The sequence below is a fragment of the Erpetoichthys calabaricus genome, chromosome 18, assembly GCF_900747795.2.
Source record: "Erpetoichthys calabaricus chromosome 18, fErpCal1.3, whole genome shotgun sequence".
Taxonomy (NCBI): Eukaryota; Metazoa; Chordata; class Cladistia; order Polypteriformes; family Polypteridae; genus Erpetoichthys; species Erpetoichthys calabaricus.
This window is the reverse complement of record NC_041411.2, coordinates 9,989,571-10,012,647: the sequence shown is the minus strand read 5'-3', so window position 1 is coordinate 10,012,647 and position 23,077 is coordinate 9,989,571. Positions and strand designations below refer to the sequence as shown.

The 23,077-nt window shown below is 38.9% G+C and overlaps 1 protein-coding gene across 4 annotated transcripts; it reads left to right on the top strand.

The window, feature by feature from the left end:
• The first annotated feature begins 322 nt into the window (after positions 1-322).
• Positions 323-22,696, top strand: stx2b (syntaxin 2b). Of its 4 annotated transcripts, XM_028824843.2 has the most exons (11): positions 323-424; positions 622-815; positions 5,373-5,447; positions 5,545-5,644; positions 10,893-10,967; positions 13,659-13,732; positions 14,192-14,300; positions 15,312-15,385; positions 15,638-15,775; positions 17,817-17,927; positions 18,283-18,390. In XM_028824843.2, the coding sequence occupies exons 2-11, from the start codon at positions 786-788 to the stop codon at positions 18,364-18,366; spliced, it is 870 nt and encodes a 289-aa protein (XP_028680676.1). In that variant the 5' UTR covers positions 323-424; positions 622-785; the 3' UTR covers positions 18,367-18,390. The 4 variants fall into 4 exon arrangements, with proteins under 4 accessions (XP_028680676.1, XP_028680677.1, XP_028680675.1 ...); XM_028824844.2 differs by lacking the exons at positions 323-424; positions 18,283-18,390 and adding an exon at positions 21,095-22,696 and having other exon boundaries at positions 505-815; XM_028824842.2 differs by lacking the exon at positions 323-424 and having other exon boundaries at positions 505-815.
• Positions 22,697-23,077: the final 381 nt, after the last annotated feature.

Here is a 23,077-nt window from a genome sequence, read left to right as displayed (position 1 = left end):
GGACTAAAAACGTTTATTGCCATTGGTTGCTAATACCTTCGTGGCTATTACAGCCATAAATATAAACCAATACTGTGTAGAAAGACACAAGACAACAGCTTAAGCCTGTTAATGACTTGTTTCACAAATATATATCACTTCTTTCAAAATAATATTAATAAAACACAGTTGCTGGTGTGGCGTGTCAGACGGTCCCAGTTTGGTGACAAGTGCAGTCCGCCACTATAATGCGCGCTCCCGACGTTTCCATGGTTACATATCAACAGTGTCTTCTCTGGCTTCCAAGTGGCTGAGATAATGGTGGCATTTATCTTTTTTTATTGCAGGCTGCTGGAAGTTGTAAAACCTGGACGACCACGGCGACGTCGGCCTTTGGACGTTTTGTTTCTTTCCCAACGATTACCCAGCAGAGAAACACCATCAGGTCGGTGTGACAAGATCGAAGAGGCGCGCGGCGCAGCCACTGCCCTTTGGTTCTCTTACTTTTTGCCCCGCCCTTCTCTGCCCCGCCCTTCTCATCCTCGATTCGAACTGTCAGCTGGCGTCGCCTCCTCGCGGCTGGACAGCGGGTGTGCAGCAGGTTTATACTCTTCTTTAGAGGCTGTCTTTCTTCTCTCCCAGTTACTCGAGTGACCAGGACGACGCAGCCCGAGTGGACTTTCCAAATGAGAAGTTTGTTGTGCATGAAGTAAAATTAAACTAGTCGCTTCCGCGCCTTCTGGGGAGGCAGTCGTCGAGGCCGTGAATTACATGCTTTGTTGGGTTTCATCGCTCATTTTGGTGTAATGAGGGACCGCCTGGCCGATCTGTCAGCCGTAAGTACCTTTTCCTTTTTTATTCTGACAATATGATAAGGTGGTGTACATGTATTTAGTTACTGTTGGGACACTTTCACTAGGGGCCAGTTGAGGCTTTATTAAATGGAATTTATGCTACCTTCGTTTAATGAAAAACTCACCATGTGCTCGTAGAAAAGTTCGCTGTGTATTTTTTTAAAAGCTGAAGGTTTTCGGGCTGCTTTGATCGCTTATTCAGTTTTCACCACGGTGTACACTTCTTCCCCATTGTACAAATCGCACCTTCAGTTTTTACTCCCAGGAGCCTCACATGTTGTGTGCAATAAAAGCTCATCAGTTAGAATCCGTTAACACGAAGAGAACTCGTCTTGACGACACAATTGAGCACGACCCCCGTGATCGCCTTTTGATCGATTCTTAGTTTTTGATCACCCCTTCACGTGAGTTCCAACTCGGAGACAGACGGATAGGCAGCTGCCCCCCCCCCCCCCAGGCGAAGGCTTTGTGCAGTCTCGTAAGTTCTCTCATTAGACACTCGAACCAGTTTAACATGAGTGCCATGCCATGTTTCAAATATGAAAATATTAATTGACCGTTGGGGAAGAGCACTGCCGTCTAAACTATGTTTAAGATGAGTATGAGATGTTTACTAGAAACATTAGTTACTAGAATAAATTGGTGAAAACATTTGTTATAATTAGGACACAAGAAGTGGCTGATTTGTTGTCAGGCTTGTATCTCAACTCATGTGTACAAAATAAAACACAATCCCTTCTCTGATCCTGAGTCCTTGATACCATGGAGTGGACACGGTCCATAATGGGGTCAATCAAATCACATGGCTAGTTGGAATAACATAACATGACATACTAACACTCTGTCCAACTCACTTACAATTCTGTTTCTGAGTTGATGGACAGAAGAGCAGATTCTGGAAAGAAGACCAGACCCAGCAAATTAAATGTGCAGTTAAAATACATTTAAAAGAATGTTCAAAGGAACTTGTCTGCTGCAGAGCCATACTTCTAGAGAAGGATCTTGTTAGCCAGAAACTTTGATAATTTTGAACTCTGTCATCCTGCATTGATTTTTATATTCATACTTACTTATAGTTTTGCTGAAGTTCATTTTAGATTTTATTTAATTACTAGCTGAGCTAGCTGTCTGAGGAGGAGGAGGTTTAGAGCATGTGCTGATATAGCATGTTGCCGCAGGTTGGAGGGCCTATCTGCAGAGCTGGATGTAGGTTAACGTCATACCCAGGACAAAGAAATTGCAGGTTAAGATGGGCTAAAATCTACTAATCAACATACACCTCAGTGTTTAATGTTTGAAGTGCAACAAGTATGTCTCTGTTACATGCCATTTAGTACTGGATTCGTAAAAGCAGCATTAATATTTGTGATGCGCCATTTGTTGGAATGACAAACGCAATGCATATGTGTCTGTTATATGCCATTTGGTATGGGATTTGTAAAAGCAGTGTTAATGTTTGTGATGTAGCATTTGTTGCAATGGCAAATGCAGTACATTTTATTAGATAGATAGATAGATAGATAGATAGATAGATAGATACTTTATTAATCCCAAGGGGAAATTCACATACTCCAGCAGCAGCATACTTATACAAAAAACAATATTAAATTAAAGATTGATAACAATGCAGGTAAAAACAGACAATAACTTTGAATAATTTTAACGTTTACCCCCCCGGGTGGAATTGAAGAGTCGTATAGTTTGGGGGAGGAATGATCTCCTCAGTCTGTCATTGGAGCAAGACGGTGACAGCAGTCTGTCGCTGAAGCTGCTCCTCTGTCTGGAGATGATCCTGTTCAGTGGATGCAGTGGATTCTCCATGATTGACAGGAGTCTGCTCAGCGCCCGTCGCTGTGCCACGGATGTCAAACTGTCCAGCTCCATGCCAACAATAGAGCCTGCCTTCCTCACCAGTTTGTCCAGGTGTGAGGCGTCTCTCTTCTTTATGTTGCCTCCCCAGCACACCACTGCATAGAAGAGGGCGCTCGCTACAACCGTCTGATAGAACATCTGTAGCATCTTATTACAGATGTTGAAGGATGCCAGCCTTCTAAGGAAGTATAACCGGCTCTGTCCTCTCTTACACAGAGCATCAGTATTTTACTAAACAATCGGTATTACTAAAAATGTTTGTGATGTGCCATATTTTGGAGAGACATAGCAACCAAACGGACACACAGACAGACACACAGACACTTATACTTTTGTTAAGGCAGACGAGCTGCGCTAACTGCCTAAGACAGATTTAAGTCTAAGTAATTAACACAGATCTCAGCATTAACGTTTGCATTGCACCATGAATGTCTCTTGTTGTTGGCCATCTGGTACGGAACTTGTAAAAGCTGTGCTAATGTGGAATGAGGAATGCAATGCATATGTGTTTGTTATATGCTATTTGGTGTAGGATTCGTAAAAGCAGTGTTAATGTTTATGGTGCACCATCTGTTGGAAAGACAGAGACATAGCAACTGGTCATAACACAGATACAGACACCTAAACTCTTTATTTGGAATAATGACCTTTTAAGAAGAGATTGTATTGAATTTAAAAAATAAGCATATATAACTTGGTTAAATCTGTTTAACATACATACTCTGTTCAGTTTATTGTTAAAATGAGTGGGTACATCTTTGAGTGTTTTCTGGGCTGGCTTTTCCAGGATTATTTCCTGCCTTGTGCCCAGTGCTATCAGAATAGCCGTGTATATGGGTGCAGGCTCTGGATTTGCATCAGTGGATGGGCAAATAAAAACAGACTAACTGCTTTTATGTTTAATTTTTTTTTCCTCCCTGTTCCTGTTAGATTCATTCACTCAAAGCATAATTTTGAATGTTTCCAATAGCTCTCTGTGCTGGTCAGAACAGGCCAAAATGACAAATTATAGCATGAAAACAATATGGCCTTTTGTTTCCCCCTCCCAAGTAATTGGTGGCAGATTATCAGACTGGGACACTCCAGGCACACATTACAGTGCCCGCTTGGCACAAAGACACACTCCCACACCCACAGTCAGTCACCTGGCACCAATTTAAAGTCATGCTGCCTGAATTAATGTAAAACACACATCTTTGGGATGTGAGAAGAAACCAGCCAGACGTTTACCAAACAGATCTTTATTATCAGTGTGTAACATATCAAAACGGAATATGCAGAGTGACTAAATAACACCACACTGTCCATACGTACGCAAGGAGGAACTGGGTTTCGAATCAGAAGCCTACCATTAGGTCAAACTGTAAGTCTGTGTCTTCATGCGCCTTGAAGTAGACTAGGACCCCATCGCCGACTGGTTTTCGCCTCTGACCCTTGAGACCCTGAAATGGATTATGCTGATGATTGGTTAGATTTCATTTATAACAGATTTAAGTTGTTTACCTACGTACATAAATTTACGTGAACAATATTGAGGGGTTGGCCTCACAAAGTCCCGATTGAGAATCTCTGTAGCCAACATACATTTATGTGAAAACATTCCTAAAGTATCAGTAACTAAGAATCAGAATTTTTTTTCCTCTTTCCTTTTTGTATGAATTGAAATTAATGGTCATGTTAATGGTCATGTAACCAGTTAGGCTTTACAATTTAGAGAAACCTGTACCTAGAAAAAGGAAAACTGTGCTATCGTCATGAAACTCTCATACCATGTCAAAAATATGTTTATTCCATGAAAGAGTTTAAGCACACCGGTTTTAGTCTTGGATTTGTGAGGTGTACCCAAAAATTCACTCCTTCAACAAGTCAGCATCTCCATTCTACAGCACTAGTTTCCAGAAAAGATGTTATTTTTCCACATTCTGCTCCACCATTTGAGATCTTAGCTTTATAATGTGCTTTCTTTACTGATTTTATTTATTATGCTATATATTATATGTCATGTGTAAAGGTGAGTGGGGTCAAGTTCTATATGAACAGCTGAGGGAACACATCCTGGAGAGGGGGCCACCCGCCAGGGATACCAGGTGAAGGTGCAGTGAAAATAATCCCATGAATTACTCGGCAGATGTAAATATGGCGGAGGGACTGTGGGTGGCACATGTAGCTGCTGGTGGCAGGGGTCTGCTTTTGTCACCCATACAGTCTGGTCTGCCGTTGTGGGCAAAAATAGGTCATCGGTCTGGCAGGGACCATGAGAGGGAGCTCTGGGAAGAGCATGGCTTGGGGTTTTGTAGGGCTAGGCCTGCCCCAGAGGTGACCTCAGAGGTAGTTTGGAGATTGGGTTTGAAAGAGGCCTGTAGCCATTGTTTTGGTGAGTGTGGAATTGGATGGAGTGTGGATGAGCGTTCACTTGGCAGGGGGAAGGAGAAGACGACAGACAAGTAGAAGGTGTACACAGGGGGAGGCCTAGAGGGTCTTTTCATTTATGTGCCTCATTTGTTGTGTTTTGCTTCCGAAGCCCTGTGTCCTTCTATATTCAGTTGTAATAATACCTTTCTTCACTTGTATGTTTAATTGCTTTGGCTTTTTTTTTACTTGGTCGACTGGCCACACATGGTGTATTTAATATAATAATGAGGAGGATCCTTTTTTTTTCTCATGCAGTGTAGCAAACATGACAATGAAGAAGTTGCAGTTACAGTGGAAAAAGATAATTTTATGGATGAATTCTTTCAGAATGTAAGTCATATAAGTCATATTTTAAGAAATATTTTTTTTACAAAAGAGGTCTCCATCCTAAATGATAAATTTTGGTTTGTCATATTATCCTTTGAAGGTTGAAGAGATTCGAAGCATTATCGCAAAAATAGCAGCCGATATTGATGAGGTGAAAAAGAAGCACAGTAACATCCTGTCTGCACCGAATCCTGAAGAAAGTAAGTGTTGGCTGTAAAGCAGATAAGCTTGTGGCAGTGCCTGACCTCACTCAGCTGGCTTCTGAACTTCAACCAAAAGAAATGAGGGCTCAAAATGAGTAGAGCATGCTTATTACTTTCATTTAACGGGTAATAAAAATAAACTTCTATTTTGCTTTAAAATGTTTTAAGTGATAAAAAATTTAATTTTGAAAACAAGAGCACTGACTTCCTTCTAACGGAATACATCTTGGATGTCCAGTAGTAATATGCCAGTAATCCCTATAACATAACATATCTTTTAGTTTTTGTACTGATAGCTTGACACATGAGATGTTAAGTACTGTTGTTCTGAGATCTGAGTCGTGTCTGGTACGGACTAAGAGTGAAGGGCACAGCTCACAGAAGCTTATTTACACAGTGGTGCAGTGTGTGCCACCATTCTTAAAGTCATAGTTACTCTTTTCCTAGCATCAATCCATATTTGTCCAGAACCCATTTTATCCAATTTAGGTTTTCTGTAAGCCACAGTCTGGCCAGGTAGCTGGAGTGCTGGAATTTAAAGAACATTAATCTGCCCCACTTTAACGACTCTCTAAGCATATTTTTAAAAGAAGAGCTGCAACATATCAGCTGATCCATTTCAATCTATATGTTTCAGTAAGAAGCAAGCTTTATAACTCAAGTTACCAGTTAAGGGACCACTTCATGGCACACAATGCATTAAAAGAATACGTGTATACTGAGGATTCCATCTGCCTTCTGGAGTCCTCTCAAGCTTGTATACCTGCAGATATTAAGTGCTGCTCTTACCCAACACAAAATGAAATATTCTGTAAACTCGGCGTTAATCACTCGTCTTTTAAAACAGGGAAATGACCCCATGGAGTATATATAATTATTGCCCAATTCCTTTAATGAATGTGGAAACTAAAATGCTGTCTAAGCTGTTGAGGCAACTACAATCTGTTATTCGTATGCTGATCCATCCAGATCAGAATGGTTTTATTATAGTTCACCAAGCACTTGACAATGTCTAACATTCTGGACAAATATTAGCTGCGGCCCCATTTCTATTTCATCTGGCTGTGCTTTTGAATCTTGTTACAGAAAAAGCCTTCAAATGGATGAAGTGGGGATTTCTGTGGCAGGCCTTGCACCTAGTTGGGTTTCATCAGCATGATCACATGGCCGTGGTTCTTATTAATTTGAATATTTCTCGTCCTTGCCAAATTTTCAGAGGTGCCAGGATTCCCCATTACTCCTCAATCTTTCGCTTCAACCCAGTTGCCTTGAGAAGTCACAAGTTAATCGCCCAAACCTCAATGTGTGGCTCCCATCATAAAACATAACTGTATGCAGATGATCTTGTACTCTTCCTGGATAATGCTCCAACCGCTCTCCCACACTTTGCACAATTATTAAATTTCTGTGTCTTTCAGGTTACAAAATAAGCTGGTCTGAATCGGCTCTTTTACCTCTAAATTTGATTTGTAAAGTGTGTTCCTTTCCCCTCAACATCCCTTTAGGTATTTCAAGTAAGTACTTAGGTACTGAGATCTCTTCACTGTAAACACAATTACTCTTAATAATTATCGCCAGACCTACAATCGTGTGATTGAGCCTTTGACTTCTTGGTCATTTAGGCCTCCAGTCTTTCAGATCTAGATTGGCTATTAAAATGAATATGGTTCTCCGTCTCAGTTGTGTTTAATGGGGGCAAGAAGGTGGAAGCACTGATCCAATGTAAGGTCACTTTTACCTATCATCATGTGGAACAAAAGATCTGCTATAACACACTCCATATTGATCTGAGGCAAAGGTGAAGTGGAGTTTACTTGCTGGATATTGAATTATACCTTTGGGCTTTTACATTTTATCCAGTCTGGTATTGGATGTCCTCCTGTGATGACCCTCACTCAAGACTGCTGCTAGAGTCAAATAGAGTATCTCCCAGTTGTATTCCCACCTTCCCCTTCTCTAGTCATAAAGATTGTCACCACAAGTCAGGCGTTCACTCTTAACTGTAGAAGCAGATTGCACATTATACCTACCTTATGATTTACCCTTAAAGGAGCAGGTAACTGGATGTGTTCCTAACCTGCTTGCCATTGTCAAATCCCCATATGTTTCTATCAATATCATTAAGACATCCACACATGCAGATATGTTGAAGAACACACACCAATTCAAGGGTTTACTTACTTTTTCACAACACTGTAAACTTGCTCCCCAACTGCCATAAGTACAGTCTGTCCCCTTTGTTCTTCAAATCCCAGTCTGACTTGTAATGTACTGTCCCCTGTGCCCTCAGAGGAATTGGTGCACCATCTGGGGTTTGTTCCTGCCTTCCACCCAGTGTTCCTGGAATAGGCTTAAGCAACCTGTCATCCTAGTTTACAAAGTGGATGTTATTTGTAAATAAAAGCCCACTTTTTGTAGTTTACAGTAAAGTCAAAGCAGTATGCATATTCCAGAACGATTTATCAAGTAGTCCTATTGTTGCTATACCTTTTTTTTATATTAGATTAAATGTACTGCAATATATTTACCAGTTATTTTGCTTTTTATGCAAGAATAAAATACTGTTCTGGGAAGAATTACATCTGGGCAAATGTCATTAGACAGGAAAGTCTGGGGAGGAAATGTTCTGTGGGAAGGATTTCTGTAGAACTTCTGCTGACAAAGGTTCACAAATCACTCACATTTCTGTTTGCGTTGGCATGTGAACAATTGATGTCAGCAATCCTTGTCATTTTTTTTGTTTGCACCAGTAGGCAACATGTAGCATGGTTGGACTTGTGGGGACGAATTGTGCGGTACTCCATATTCATAACAACACTGTTACCACTGTCGTTACATTTTCTTTGAACAGAAAGCAATTTTTGCATGTAATCTCCATGTAGGAAAAGTATTTAATTTATCTACTGCATAATAAAAGACTAGGATCTATGTGTCCAGTCCCTCTGAGCAATCTGATTGGTCTGCTTGAAATCTGATGGCGTGATGAACGAGGAAGTGTGAGCGTGAGACATTTAAGGAGGATTAAAGGCACCTGAGACATGCAGAGAGATTCACTTTCAAAGATGGCTAGTATGAAACCAGACCGGAGGCGAGAAAGACACATTGAAAATAATGACAGTCAAAGAAGCGGACGTTACAGGAATGGGAATGAGAGCGGCAATGCTGGTGAAGAGATGTTTAGACACACACGGATATGCAGAAAGGCACTGAAGGTACATGCAGGGCAAGAAAGAGAAAGTATTTTTCAAATATATTCCATCACCGGTCTGCAATCGTTATCGTGGCTAGTTGTTAATAATTTAATAGTTAAAAATGAATATAAGCATACAATCTGTGGAAATGGCTCCATCTGTTTTCATAAACCCTCTTGGCCCTGTTCAGCTCCCGCTCCAGGAGTCCTGCATACACACGAGTGTGCGTTCATATGGAGCCAGACGTGCTCACCAGTTAGCCACCTGAGCCTGAACTGTGTACTGATGTGCTAAACATGAAACGAGAATTGGGTATAAAGCGACCAAGTGGCTCCAGCAGTGGTGTACACCACCAGCTCCTAGTCTGCCTTGACATCAATAAGTGAAAGAAAAGATTGGTTTTATTTTTTTAAACACTAAACAGACTATGTTTAAATATATGAAAAATTCTTTAAACATTCTGTTCTAAAATGACATTTGAATAACATCCATTGATTGAGCACCTAGTTGTATTGCATCGTTTGATTGAGCAGGCTGGTGTTGGTTGAAGTGATTTTCTGCTTGTTACACAACGTTAAGCGTTCCAGTCTGCCTGTACAAACTACAAATGACTGAGACAGCTAATGATACCGTAGACAGAGAGCGGCACACACCCCAGCCTCGGATTGCAGACATCATTGGCCGGTCAGGCATCTTCTGTTTGGAAGTTGTGTGCAATAAATTCCTGATCGTGCAGCAGTGGATTCAATAATCAGGTCAGGAGCCCAACAGCGCATTTATATTTGACTGTTAGGAGAGGTTGGAGTCAGGAACCTCTTCTGGGCTGGATGACTTATGGAGATTTGACATACAGACAACAACACCACCATTTATTTGTACAGTATAGCACGTTTTCATACAAAGGATGTAGCTCAAAGAGCTCATGCTGCGTATGCAACATTAACAGATGTTTTATTTTGAAAACAAAGAACTTGTCTTATGATTGGTTTTACTGTCTCATAAACCTATCAAGTAGTGAAGATAGCCTTAACAAAGAAATTAGAGTGTGCTGGTGTTGTGACCATTAATTCTAAATGTGAGATTGTGGCTCACTTTGTCTTGTATGCACATTAAACAAGATGTCATGTCTTGGGGGCTCCACGCTGTATGATTTTAGGAAGTCTGTGCTTCCGTGACCCTTACTCATACATTCCTACAAACAGTTTATCTGCAGATAGCTTCACCACAGATTTGTAGCAGACTATAAGAAGACATTTGATAGTGACATGCTTATTTATTGTAGTATGATGTTCTAATGAAATGCTCATGAAGGGCCTCTGGTGTCTTGCGTGTGTGTGTCACTTCTGTTTGAGGAGCAATGCAAGTCTTTGGGTAGGAACTTCTCAGGACAGAGTCGGTAGAGTGATTGTCATAAGATAGTGGCCCCTGCTCTTAAAACACCTTTTTAAGACATGAAGGCACTCCATGATCATTTAAAAGTATAAGTAGTAAGTGTGATGGCTATATTAAAAACAAACAGAGCTCACACGTCTGCCACTATTTGCTTGTTTTTTTAAGGGTTTAAAAGTTTATTTATCTATTTATTTATTTGTTTGCCCAGTACTTGCCATATTATTTCTTAAAAAAAAATGAAGCAATGCTGCCTTCCTGTTCATCTGGAAAAAACAGATTGGTGCAACTGTCTTCTCTTGTCAGCGGTGTATTGTGTAATATAAAGTAGGTTGCACTCACCTCTGGCTCTGACATTTGATAAGGTCAAGATTTAGGTAAACGGAATTATCCCATAATTCACCTGATCATGTGCATTTAAGGTAAACGACAAAACTATTAGATAACAACATACAGACAAAGATATGGTAATCTACAATAAAATGAAACTCCATTCATTGTGATCCAGTTAATATGTCACTGTTACTGAATGTACAAATGTTTTTCTGCAGTGTAAGACTGCACGGTATGCTGTGTAATTTTAGATAATCTAGTCATTTTCGGAATTTAATATTTTTGAGTTAAGTCCTTTGTATTGCATTTTTGAATTTGTTTTATCTTTGTAGAAACCAAACAGGAACTTGAGCAACTAAATAATGAAATCAAGAAGAAGGCCAATAAAGTGAGATCAAAGTTAAAATGTAAGTTTCTTAATCGTGTGTAACTCCTTTAAAAGAATCGTAACTCTTATGTAGCAGGTTGGGCTTTGGAATAAATGGTAAGGATTTCAAGCGACACAGTGGCACAGCGGTTAGCACTGCTGTCTTTTAGTGCGGTTAGCACTGCTGTCTTTTAGATCCAGCAATTGAAATTTGTGTACAGTATCCATTTATTTATTGATTGATTGGCTGTATTATTGATCCTGTGAGTCTGCATCCTTGTCTTTTTATGTTTCTGCTGCTGTATGCATGTGAATTTCCCTTTGAAAGAATAGTGTTATTACTCTCATCGAGTTCTGGGTTCAGATTCTGTGGCAGGGTCCATCTTCACGCCTTGTTCTCAATACTGCCATGAAAAGTTGCTCCTGTAACCCTCAACTGGATTAAGCAGGACTGAGAATGTTACGTTACTGAGACATCTTCACATTGCTATTATTTCAGATGAATTCTGCAAAAGTGGAGCAAATGGCATTGCTCAGCCTTTTTCTTTTGATGTTGCTTCATTTAGTTAGCGCTCAGTGTTTTTACGTCTGACCAAAAGGTTCAAGACAATGACATTGTTGTCTAAGGAGGGGTTTTCTTACTACTGTCTGAGATCAAAAGTATCTGTATTTTATTAATCTATATTGCAGCCAACAGTTTGCCAGCATAAGAGAAAATAAATAAATTTGTGGACATTTTTATTGCCTGGCATAAAGTTATTGAAGACATTATTGGGTTTCTAGCAGGAGAATAATAATATAATTCTTAATATTACTCCTTATTTTTGGAACATGACTTGCTTGATTTCATCTCTTTCCTACTAAGTTTGTTTTTCTTCCATCTTTTAATTTCAGTAACTAAATGGCAGATTAAACAATCCTATAGTCATTATATTTACATTGTGTCATTTTTAGTCAGCTGACAGGTCCAGGCTTTGTTGTAACATATTGTGCTTCTTAAGTCCAGTTTAGTGACTGTGCTAGCAGCTCTATACTGGCAGGCTGGATTCCCTCTTATAAGTAACAAGTCATTATTTAGTGGTAAACAGAAGAGAGAGTACAAAAGAAATACAAGGACAGACTGTGTGGAATCACAGGTTAGTTTCTGTAATCGTGTATTCTTGTGGAATTGGTGAGACTTGCCAGGTCTGCTCCTGCGCCCTAAGATTAATACGCACACAGAGACCCTAGTCACAGAATTACGTACAAGTGATGCCCAACTGCCAGTCACTCAGTAATATCCCACATAGGATCTTTAGCACCAGCGTACAGTATGTAAGAGTCATGTCTGAAGCCTGTCACTCCTTAGTACTCCACATAGGGACTGACTGTCACCAGCACTAACAGGCGTATGGGACTCCCTGAGACACATGAGGTTCAACTCCCATTTGGTTAGGCAAGAAACAGCAGGTGCCCTAATATTTACTTCAGTTATTTAAGATATAAAGACAAAGTATAAAAATGTAAAAGCAACATGGCATTTATTAAAGTATAATAATATTAATAGAGAATAGAAGAAAACAATAATAGAAAATGAAACATAGCAAAAGTTAGGATGTAATCTTAGGTCATTTTCAGTAAGGTTTTCTATGTCAAGGGTGGATGTTGTCCTGGGCATCATTTTCATGTAGAGGTCGGTGTGATGCTTAAGTTACATTTGCCAACATCCAGACAAAATGGTCATTCTTTCTGTCTCTGACGTGTCTTGACCATGTCTCCGAGATCACGTCCTATGTCATTCTGCTCCTTTGTTTCTTCTTCTTGTCTTTAAGTCAGTCCATTATTTATGTAGAAACTCCAGGTGGGGGCCCTGGGACATGTGATATTCCACACATTTGACTGGCCAGCTGTCCTCCTTAATTGATGACTCCACTCAAAGTCTTTGATCCTTTACACACCTCTACAATCTTTCCTGTCCCCAAGTTCTAAAGTGACTTTAAACTGCTTTTGGTTCTGTGCCATTAGTACCATTTTCAGTTCCTGCTACAATTAAGTAGTAAATCAACTGAAACAGATGCATTAATGTTACAAACTACTGGTGTAATACAGGAAGAATATATACGAGAGAAAAACTTTCCATGTAAATTGCCCCTGTAGTTAAACTGCTTTAAGAGTCATCCTGTAAATTCAATTTATCCTGGTTCGTTTGAGCAAAATTAAAATTTAATATAAACCGTCTGTAACTTTAAAAATAGAAGATTTTACACTCCAGAACAAATTGGCTCATGTGTCTGTAGTTGACAGAATTGTTTTTCATATTTAGTCATCATAACTACTGTAAAGTAGCATTAAGAAAATGCAAAGGATTTCCTGTTGACAATGTCAGGCTCTGTTGCCTGTCAGCTGCAGAGCTCTTGGCCTGGTCACTGTCTCTGTGGAGTTTGCACGTTCTCCTCATGTCTATTTGGATTTTCTCTCAAACACTGCCTGTTGGTTTAACTGATGACTCTTGACTGACATTGTACAAGAGATTTAAGGTTTGTGCAGCAATGTGCCCGCCTTGCGCTTGATGGTTTTGGAAGAAGACTTGCCTCTCAGTGATCCTGCAGTGGGGCTTAGCAAATGATCAGACTCCCAATTCTTAATATTATGTATATTCTTGAAATTTTGAAAACATTTTTACAGTGATATTAAATAATGCATTACTATTGTAGCTTTTAATACATTTACATCATGTCATTTTAATAACTAGCCATGGAGCAAAACTTCACTCAACAGGAAAATGTTAACTTGACTTCAGTAGATCTTCGAATTCAAAAAACTCAGGTATGTTCTTTCTTCGTTTGGTTATAATAACTCAACTTTTCATTGTTCACACATGCTGCATCCCAGGATAGCCAGAGGCCTTCTTTAGCTGAGGTGCGCCCTAGTGGAGAGCCTGACCTAAATGACATGCCAGTCCATTACTGGATACGGGTACAAGCAAGTATCTACATTGGGCCAATCGTAAGGCAGTAATCAGTCAAACAGCATGTGTCTGACCTGTGCATGACATGTGAGCAGGCAAAATCCAGACAGAGGGTGCCATCGCTGGGAACACAGCCTGGCCTCCAAATGCTAAGAGGTTGTATACTGCCATTTATACCATGGGGCAGTGAAATGTAATGAATATTCAAAGTAGACATTGATGGTACTTTTGCATTTTTTGTTTGTTTAAGATGTTTTATATTATTTATGTTTAATTTTCCCTTTCTGAAAACATCTTTGTTTAATAAATATTTCCAGCATTCTGTGCTGTCTCAGAAGTTTGTGGAAGTAATGACGCAGTACAACGAAACTCAAATTTCATTCAGGGATAGAAGTAAAGGAAGAATACAGAGACAACTTGAGATAAGTAAGGTGTAATTTGTATTTAAAAGTTCTGATTAATTGCAAGTATGTGTGTATTTAATGTATTATATCAGATTTTTGTGATCCCCATGTTGACATGACTTTTCAAAGTCATGACACGGAGCATGAAATGCTTCTTTTTAGGCTGTGGCCCCACATTTAATGGTGCTGTGCACGCTACAAGGGTATGACGTATGTTGCAGGGAATCTATGTGCAATTGTGTAGGCCAAGATATAATTGCTCAGTTTTACTTCAGTAACTCATTATATTAAAAATGACTGAAATTGTTTTATAACCCGGGTAATGGAAAAAGAACTCCAGATTTCAGTACCTAATAAACGAATAAACTGAAGCCATGCAAATACAATTTCTGTACTGAAATATATGAATTATTTTTTTGATCCTCGTCTTTCTTGTGAAAACTGTAGTGTTGCAGTGATGGGCTGAATTTTGACATTTTTAGTTGCACGTTGATATCAATGTAAATTTGTTGACCTCAGGAAACATTCCACTAACAACTGAAGACACTCGGTCATCTTCCAGACTTATGATAATTGTGGGCTGCATAAGGGCCTAAAACGAAATGTTTCATGTTTTACAACAAGATGGTGCCTCAATCACGTGAGTCAGCCCACTGTGTTCAGATTGTTGAAATGGAAGATGTGCCAATATATAAAAGCAGTGGATTTTGTCATTTGGGGGTGTGTGAAAAATGTGGACCATCTGCACATGAGTGTCACTGAAACTACAGCAGTGTTTTCTTCTGGTGTGCTTCACTGTACCTGCGCAGAACAGAAGCAGAGCTTGAAACGTTTGTAGAGCAACAAATGGTGCTCCCATCATGGACCCATTAAGGTATGAAATTACATTTACAGGTTTACTACATATTTTATAAGGGGTTTGCAAGATTACATGAGTTTTAGAAACTGACATTTTGAAATCCTGGAGATCTTTTTCGATGACCCTGTACTTTTGCTAGTCTCTCTTCTGATGTGAGTGTTTATTGGTGTCTAGCTGGAAGAGCAACTTCAAATGAAGAGCTAGAGGAAATGCTTGAAAGTGGAAATCCTGCAATATTTACCTGTGACGTAAGTTCCATATTTATATCTCCGTCAAAGCAAGCATCATTTTTCTGTTGTGAATTTCATAATTAATGTAATATAAAACAGGGCACTAACTAGCTCTTTTTGTGTGTAAAAATTGAATTAACATTAATAACCAACTTTATATAAGAACAACAGAAATTTGACAAACAAGAGGGGACTTTGTTAAAAATTGTTAGAGTTCTATTTTAATTTTAAGTTAAAATGTTTGTTTGTCTTGATTTTCTCCTTTTCCAGATTATCTCTGACTCAAAAATTACTCGTCAGGCCTTGAATGAGATTGAATCCAGGCATAAAGATATCATTAAACTGGAATCAAGCATTAAAGAACTACACGATATGTTTATGGATATGGCTATACTAGTAGAAACACAGGTATCAGAATTTTTGATTTTACAGAGGAAGCCATCATGGTGACTAAAATAAGTCTGCATTAGCTGATTGGTGCTTGCACTGAATGACATGTGTCTCTGTTTTGTATGGTTTAGTTTCAAAAACATTTACACATAAAAATCATAAAATGTTTTGATGCTTTTTGTTGACATTTCTTTATGTGATAGAATACATCAATGTTAGATGTTTTTCATAGTAGTTCAGGTCACTCAGGTGTTCTCTTATGGCTTGTCAAAGAGTTTGAGGTAGGAGGATCAGAAACAGCCCTGTTATTTTTTTGTTGTAGCGCAGTCTTAGCCTTTCACCCCCAATATGTGATGTAACAATATATATGTGTACAATATATTTCACACAGCAAGGCAAAATCTTATTACATGCCCTACAGCACAGTAGAGACCCCCACGCTCTGTGGAGGGCTCTTATTGTTGACTGGGGTTTTGGTCTGGCCATGCTGATTGGCTGTTTGTCATTTCAAGGTACTGGAATTTTCCTGGTTTACTTTATTTTATTTGTTGTTTATTTTACTCATTTTCACTAAACTTTATTAAATGTCTCCTTGATCTACTGTATACTTGTTCACTACTCATGCATAGTCTTACTCAGGATCATAAATAGCTATGGTGCATGACTGGAGACAGTCCTTGATGGGATGCCAGTACTTCTTGCAGAGTACTCTCGTCACTTGAGTCTAATTTAGAGTTGCCACATAATTGTAATATTATGTGGTTTTACTGTGTCAGGTGTCTGTGATCTCCATTCTTAGTTTAGGCACTTCTGCCATGGGAAGCTGACTTAATCTAGCCAGTATTTTAGTGCGATTATCCAGTCTCCATATTCCTGTCATACAACAAACAAGAGCAGAGGAATTATAGCATCCTGTTTGCTTCTTAACCTTTTTCATTCCAGGAAAACGTGTCCCAGAAGTTACCAATTTCATGTCCACCCTGAGCCTTGGGCCATTGGCCTTTGGCCTGGCAGTTGAAAAGCAGCTGTTAATGAAAGGGCAGGGTGAAGTAGTGGCAGTATAAATAAGTGAATGTTGCTTGTTGTGGCCATGTGTGTCTCTCCAGATAGTGTAATATGACTGACACACGTAAACCTGGACACACTTGGACAGTAACTGTGTATTTACAGGCACCTTAATAACCCAGTTATCACAGAAACCTGATTTTTAAATTGCCATGTGAACCATGTGTTACTCACCTTATCCCAGTGGTGTGATGTGTTAGGTAGCCTGAAAAGTACTACGTTTACCAACACATTAAATATTTGCTCTGTCCCAGACAGGTACTTGATTATTTTGTCAGTTAGACAAAATCGAAATTGTGACCATAGCAGAGAACACATAAACACACTGGTATAACTCTCAAGACATTTACGATGATGGAGGCACTGTTTTCCTCATCTGTAATATAAAATGAATGATGTCAAGTCCTGACATTAAATAGCCTTGTAGATGCTGATTGGGAAGTCCATGTGCGTACCTTCATGTCAGTGCAGTACTTCTTTCCATTCAGCAACCATGTTATACATTCTGTTTAAAATTCTGTTTTCATTCATGGAGTTTACTTTGTTATATGTAAGGGACACAGCAAACAGAAAAAAAACATTTTGTGCAGTGAATTTGGAAAAATGTTACTTTATAAGATTTTGAAACATTTTAGGCCCACGACACTCACTAAACATCGTTGATTGGGTTGAAATTATCTTCATTGAAAGTCAACTGAATAGCCATGTAAGTAATATTTGAAATGATGAGTGACGAGTATCTGTCATGACTAAAGCGTGTCATTTGTCAGAAACTATGCCTACTTTGCAAAGATTTGTATAAACTTTTATTTTTGAAGAATAGCAGTATGATAAACAGCATGAGAAATATTTGGAATAATAATAGTAAAGTTTCTTGACATGACTAAATAAAAAGTGGTATAATGTAGTAGGTTTGAAGTTGCTTTCAAATTAGATTTCCCGGTTTATATTACTAATTCATTAATATATTATTTGAATGTGTTTGTTTTACAAGGGTGAAATGATTAATAGCATAGAACACCACGTGTTAAATGCTGCTGAGTATGTGGAACATGCCAAAGAAGAAACTAAGAAAGCTGTGACTTACCAGAGCAAAGCACGCAGGGTGAGTCCGATATGCCCAGTGTAGACCCAGTTGTCTGCTGTGAGCAGCGGGTTCTGCTTTCGAATGAGGGTTCTGGGTGAAGGGGAATATTGATGTGTTTCTAATTTCAACTGTTAATATTGCATTTTAAAATGTTGCCTTTTTACCATGCATAGTTTAACAGTCATATATATAACAACTGACTTGATAAAAACTTAAGCCTTCATTTTCATTTTTAATTGTACTTTTTTTTAGCTAATAATGTTTATTCTTTTGGAACAAATGGCTCTGTTGCTTTGCTAAGACATGTACTTAGTGCTGCCTTGTGTTGAATGGCTGTAACGTAACTTAACTCTTGCTTTCTCTTCTCTGACAGAAACAAATTGTAATTGTCATAGCTGTGTTGGTTCTTCTAGCTGTAATTGCAATAATAATTGGTCTGTCAGTGGGAATTAAGTGAATTCCTGATCGTTTCCTGCACTAGGTAATTATTAACATTACTAGCACATTTACTTGCTTTTTAACCTCTTTCCAAAATGTGTGATCAAGTTTGATTTACAGAAAAAGTATATTTAAACAGTACAGTACCTTAATATGTACATACCTTAATATTTTATTTGTCTGTAGTACAAAGTGATTATGGGAGCAGCCTTCAGTTCATAGAGGTGTAACTTTTTTCATTGTAATTTACTTCCTCTTCAGCTTGTTCTGAACAATGCAGCTGGTAGCTCTCGTCAGCGTTGTCAGTGCCGTATTTAACAGAGTGGTTCTTAACCTGACTCTTGCGGTCCAATATGGCATGCAGACTTTCTTTCCAACCAGCCTGGTTATTGGATGGCAGTTCATGCTGTTAATGGAACTCACCATTTAATTAGACGGCTTGTTCTTCCTCTTATTTCTAATGCATTACAGATTCCTACTAGCAATGCGCAAACAGCATGACATGTTTCTGTAACACTCAGTAACCATTTTTTCATCTTGCTTTTTTTTCTTTGCCTTAAAGGATAAGTATGGTATTTTTTAAAGATATATATGTATTTGCCACGCAAATTTGTCTTCCAAAGTCCATACATTTCTTTTACTGGCTTGCCGGCACTGGCACTTTACAATGGGGCACAAAGCACCACCAGAAAATACCTTACCACCAGAACTTACCGAATATGTCCTCTTTTGAGTTTTGATAAAAGAAAACATGCCTTCAATGTTTCTGACCGTGTTTGTGACAACAAAAGGGATCTTGAAATAATTATTTTATCTGATATCCCTGGTACTATTTTTCTTGAGGTAAGAATGCATTTGCTATTTGCTTGTGTGCGTTCTTACATAAATATAAAACAAAGCCAATCACTTGGCACAAACACTTTACTATGATTTGGTCCGTTGAGAGGAGACCACGTCCTGAGGGAGTGAAAGGTTATTGCAGAAGATTACAAGTGCTGAGGGATCACGCACGGCTGGTTTACTTTTAAAATGGCTGAATCCGATAACATTGGAGTTTTGTGTTTAAAAATGACATGTGTGTAACTGCAAGATACATATACAGTATATACATACAACAATACTCGACAACTGTCCTGGCTTGAAAAATGGACGTACTGTGTAAGTGTCAAGGAGTTTATTTTTTGGTTTTATCTGTTCTCTGTTAATTCCAATGTTTAAAATTTATAGAATGTGATGGACTTTGTAACACAGTTTTACATAGCAGATGCGTGATATTTGTGAAGAAATAACTTTGACTTGAAAAATACCAAACTTATCCTTCAATTTAAGGAGCTTCTTTACTTTATGATTAATACACAGAAGTGAATTAAATCACATTTAGCTGCCCTGTTGCTTGTCAGCTTTTTAAGGAAAAGCAAAGTATTTAACTTCATCCATCCATCCATTTTCCAACCCGCTGAATCCGAACACAGGGTCACGGGGGTCTGCTGGAGCCAATCCCAGCCAACACAGGGCACAAGGCAGGAAACAATCCTGGGCAGGGTGCCAACCCACCGCAGGACACACACAAACACACCCACACACCAAGCACACACTAGGGCCAATTTAGAATCGCCAATCCACCTAACCTGCATGTCTTTGGACTGTGGGAGGAAACCGGAGCGGCCAGAGGAAACCCACGCAGACACGGGGAGAACATGCAAACTCCACGCAGGGAGGACCCGGGAAGCGAACCCAGGTCTCCCAACTGCGAGGCAGCAGCGCTACCCACTGCGCCACCGTGCCGCCCGCATTTAACTTCCCAAGTATTAATTAACAAGCATCCCTTAATCCATCCATTTTCTAAGGACCATAAGGACAGAATTAGATGGGATGGATTGACTGTCACAAGCCAGGCAAATCTGTACTTTTATGACATCTGAGATGAAACACATGGAGCCTTGAGGAGCTCGTTCTGAGTCCATGCAGACCGTGACTTGGCCTGGATTCCAATCCAGGCTCATGGAGCTGCAAGGCAGCAGTGTAACCCACTGTGTCACAGTGTCACCCTCATAATTATCCAGTAAACTAAAATGAAGCCCAACAGGGAATGCAAGTGTAAGTGGAATGGGGTGCATTGAAAGGTTATTACTTGCTGAGAAGTAAAGCCACTGGCATCTTTGGAGGTTGTAGAGTAGAGTTAGAACCAGCCATCTAAGTAAATGAGCCAACCATTGAACAGCAGAGTTTGGTCTCTCAAAGATCTAGGAAGACAAAAGCTGACAGCACTGAGTGCCCCCTAGGGCAAGAGTTAATAACCATTGTGCCAAGTCGGGGCAGTCTGTACAAATGTGCTTTGTATGTCAATAATACTGTCCCATCCCTCTGACACCAACACATTATTCTTTAGGATCTGGAAAGTCTGTACGCAAGGTTCTCCAATAGATCCCTGATACCTAATTGGATACATTTTCTTTGGTATTGTGAAACTTTAAAATCTTAATATCAGAAATTCATGTTAGTGACACTAATTATACTAAATATAATGAAAATGATACATGTGATTTTGCACTTAAAAAGGGTGGAGTTCCTAGCTGTTTGTAAAAGGATGCTCAGTAGATCTTTCATTTTATGTACAGCATGGGGTTTACTGCTGCCAGTATAACCATCGCCCTCACGTCTATAATGTTCCGCTCATTTAAAACTCTCTGGCTGGCATTTCTTACTGTTTTTTAATGAATGCCATTATGTAATCTTTCAATTTTCAGAAAAAGATATTTATAGCTGTCTGTGCGGTTGTTGGCCTCATCATTTTATTAAGCATCGTCACAGCATCGGTGGCATAACTTCTTCCATTTGTGCCAAAGGAGAGAGGCTGTGGCCTCCAGAGGAGAAGATAACCTTGGCCTCCATTAAAGCTGAAGACGACAGAATGTGTTGAAGAGCACTTTTGTGTTAGTTTTAAACATGCACCATTAGCAGAATACCCTAACAGTAAGCACATTTATAACTGCCCCTCAATGAATTCATGTTCATAAAAATAATCTTTGTGTTTTATGTCAGATTATTACATTAATGTGTAATACGATAAGATGCAGCATATGATTGATATCAGACCAGCAAAGATGTGCAGCAGGGGGCTCTAGTATTGATAGCCCAGCATAGCTTACAGTTAGGAAATGTCAGCCTTTCATTTTTAAAATTTTTTTTTCATTTAATTTATTGTTTTTAAGACTGACTTCACACCTTTTAGTCAAATGGTTTTTACATGGTAATGTTTTAAGATTAATTTTTAGACATACTGCTGGCAATTAAATGGATAAAATATTTAAGGGCTTTAAATGATGCTGTGAATTTTTTATCTTAATATAATTAAAGTTTTATATTGCTTAACTGCCAGATGAAAAATGCTGTGACCTAAATATAAATGTTTAAATCTTGGTTCAGGCATAGCCACATCTGCGTCTTCTTAAGACCCCTACGTCTTTACATACTCCTTTGTATTATGGTAAGGGTGAGTAGCAGGACGTCTTTCATAAGAAGGGCTGTAAAGTGGCGAGGCTGAAGGGATGTGTCGCACTGTACAAAACATCCCAGTTTTAGAACAGCAGCACACCCACCGGTGCATTACGTGACTCGAATGGCTTGTTGCTGTGGCCTACAGTATTTGCTTAATTTCAAAGGTTGATACAACTTTAAACTTTCAAGTGTTTTTGGTTTTGTTCTGCTCTATCTTCTTTCTGTCCTTATAAAAATGGGCTCACTTGTTGTATTGTGGTTCATTGCCATTTTATGTTGCATGTACTCTCTTCACACATTTTTCTGTCATCCACGTCAAAGTGAGCCAAAGGCTTTATCTACAAACACTGAAGACACTCCAGGGGTACTGAGCAGATCCTTCTAAAAGGGCACATTTTGACACCACGTGGCTAGAATGAGACCCTGCTCCATCCAGGAGAGTTCACCCCCATATATCCCTGTTAGCCACTCTTGTTAGTAAAATAAGTTTGATGCTATCATGTTGTTTTTTTTATTATTATTTCTAAGCTTGCAGATTTTTAAGTAGAAAAACTGTCAAAATGACGTTTTTATCTTTGGAGTGAAAACTATTATTACTGCCAGAAACAGATTGACTAAGAATGTTACACATGTTTAAAGTTTTGACAATATGTGCCTTCTTTCTAAATGTTTTTAAAGGTTTACAAAGTACAATAACCAAAAGTGCTATTTCTTATCTGAATCTGTCTCTTGAATATTTATGATTTATTTTGGCTGTTTTACACAGGATATGTGATACTTAGCTTCAGAACTGAATTGTACTGCCAGTGAAGACCAAAAAAAACCAATAAAAATTAAAAATGAAAAAAAAAAGCTTTTCTGTTTGAGTTTTGTTGAACAGTTCTCATATTTAATTCAAGGTCTGGAAACCAGGGGTTTGAGTATGGTGTGTTAAAATACAGAAAGGCTAAGCCTTCAGGGATAAGGATGTGTGTGTCTCTAGTGACTGCTAGTTCATTAGCCCACTGCTTAGCGTCAATGCTTTTTGAATGAAATTGATAGAATAACTTTTTACTTGAACCTTTACAAGATGTATCAAATGATGCACTTGTCCATTGGTTATACTATAAACTGATCCTTTAACACTAAAGGCCATGTTACATTAGATGGCTTTTCAAGCAAGTTTCAGTCGTAGCTGTCATTTACATATTCCTTGTGAGTTGAAGACTGTCGTGTAATGTGACATACCCAGT

Excerpts from the sequence above, each read along its gene's own strand:
- stx2b (XM_028824843.2), top strand. The coding sequence starts at position 786 with ATGAGGGACCGCCTGGCCGATCTGTCAGCC. Across the intron at positions 816-5,372 it reads GCCTGGCCGATCTGTCAGCC|TGTAGCAAACATGACAATGA; the intron begins GTAAGTACCTTT and ends TTTCTCATGCAG. Across the intron at positions 5,645-10,892 it reads TGCACCGAATCCTGAAGAAA|AAACCAAACAGGAACTTGAG; the intron begins GTAAGTGTTGGC and ends TTATCTTTGTAG.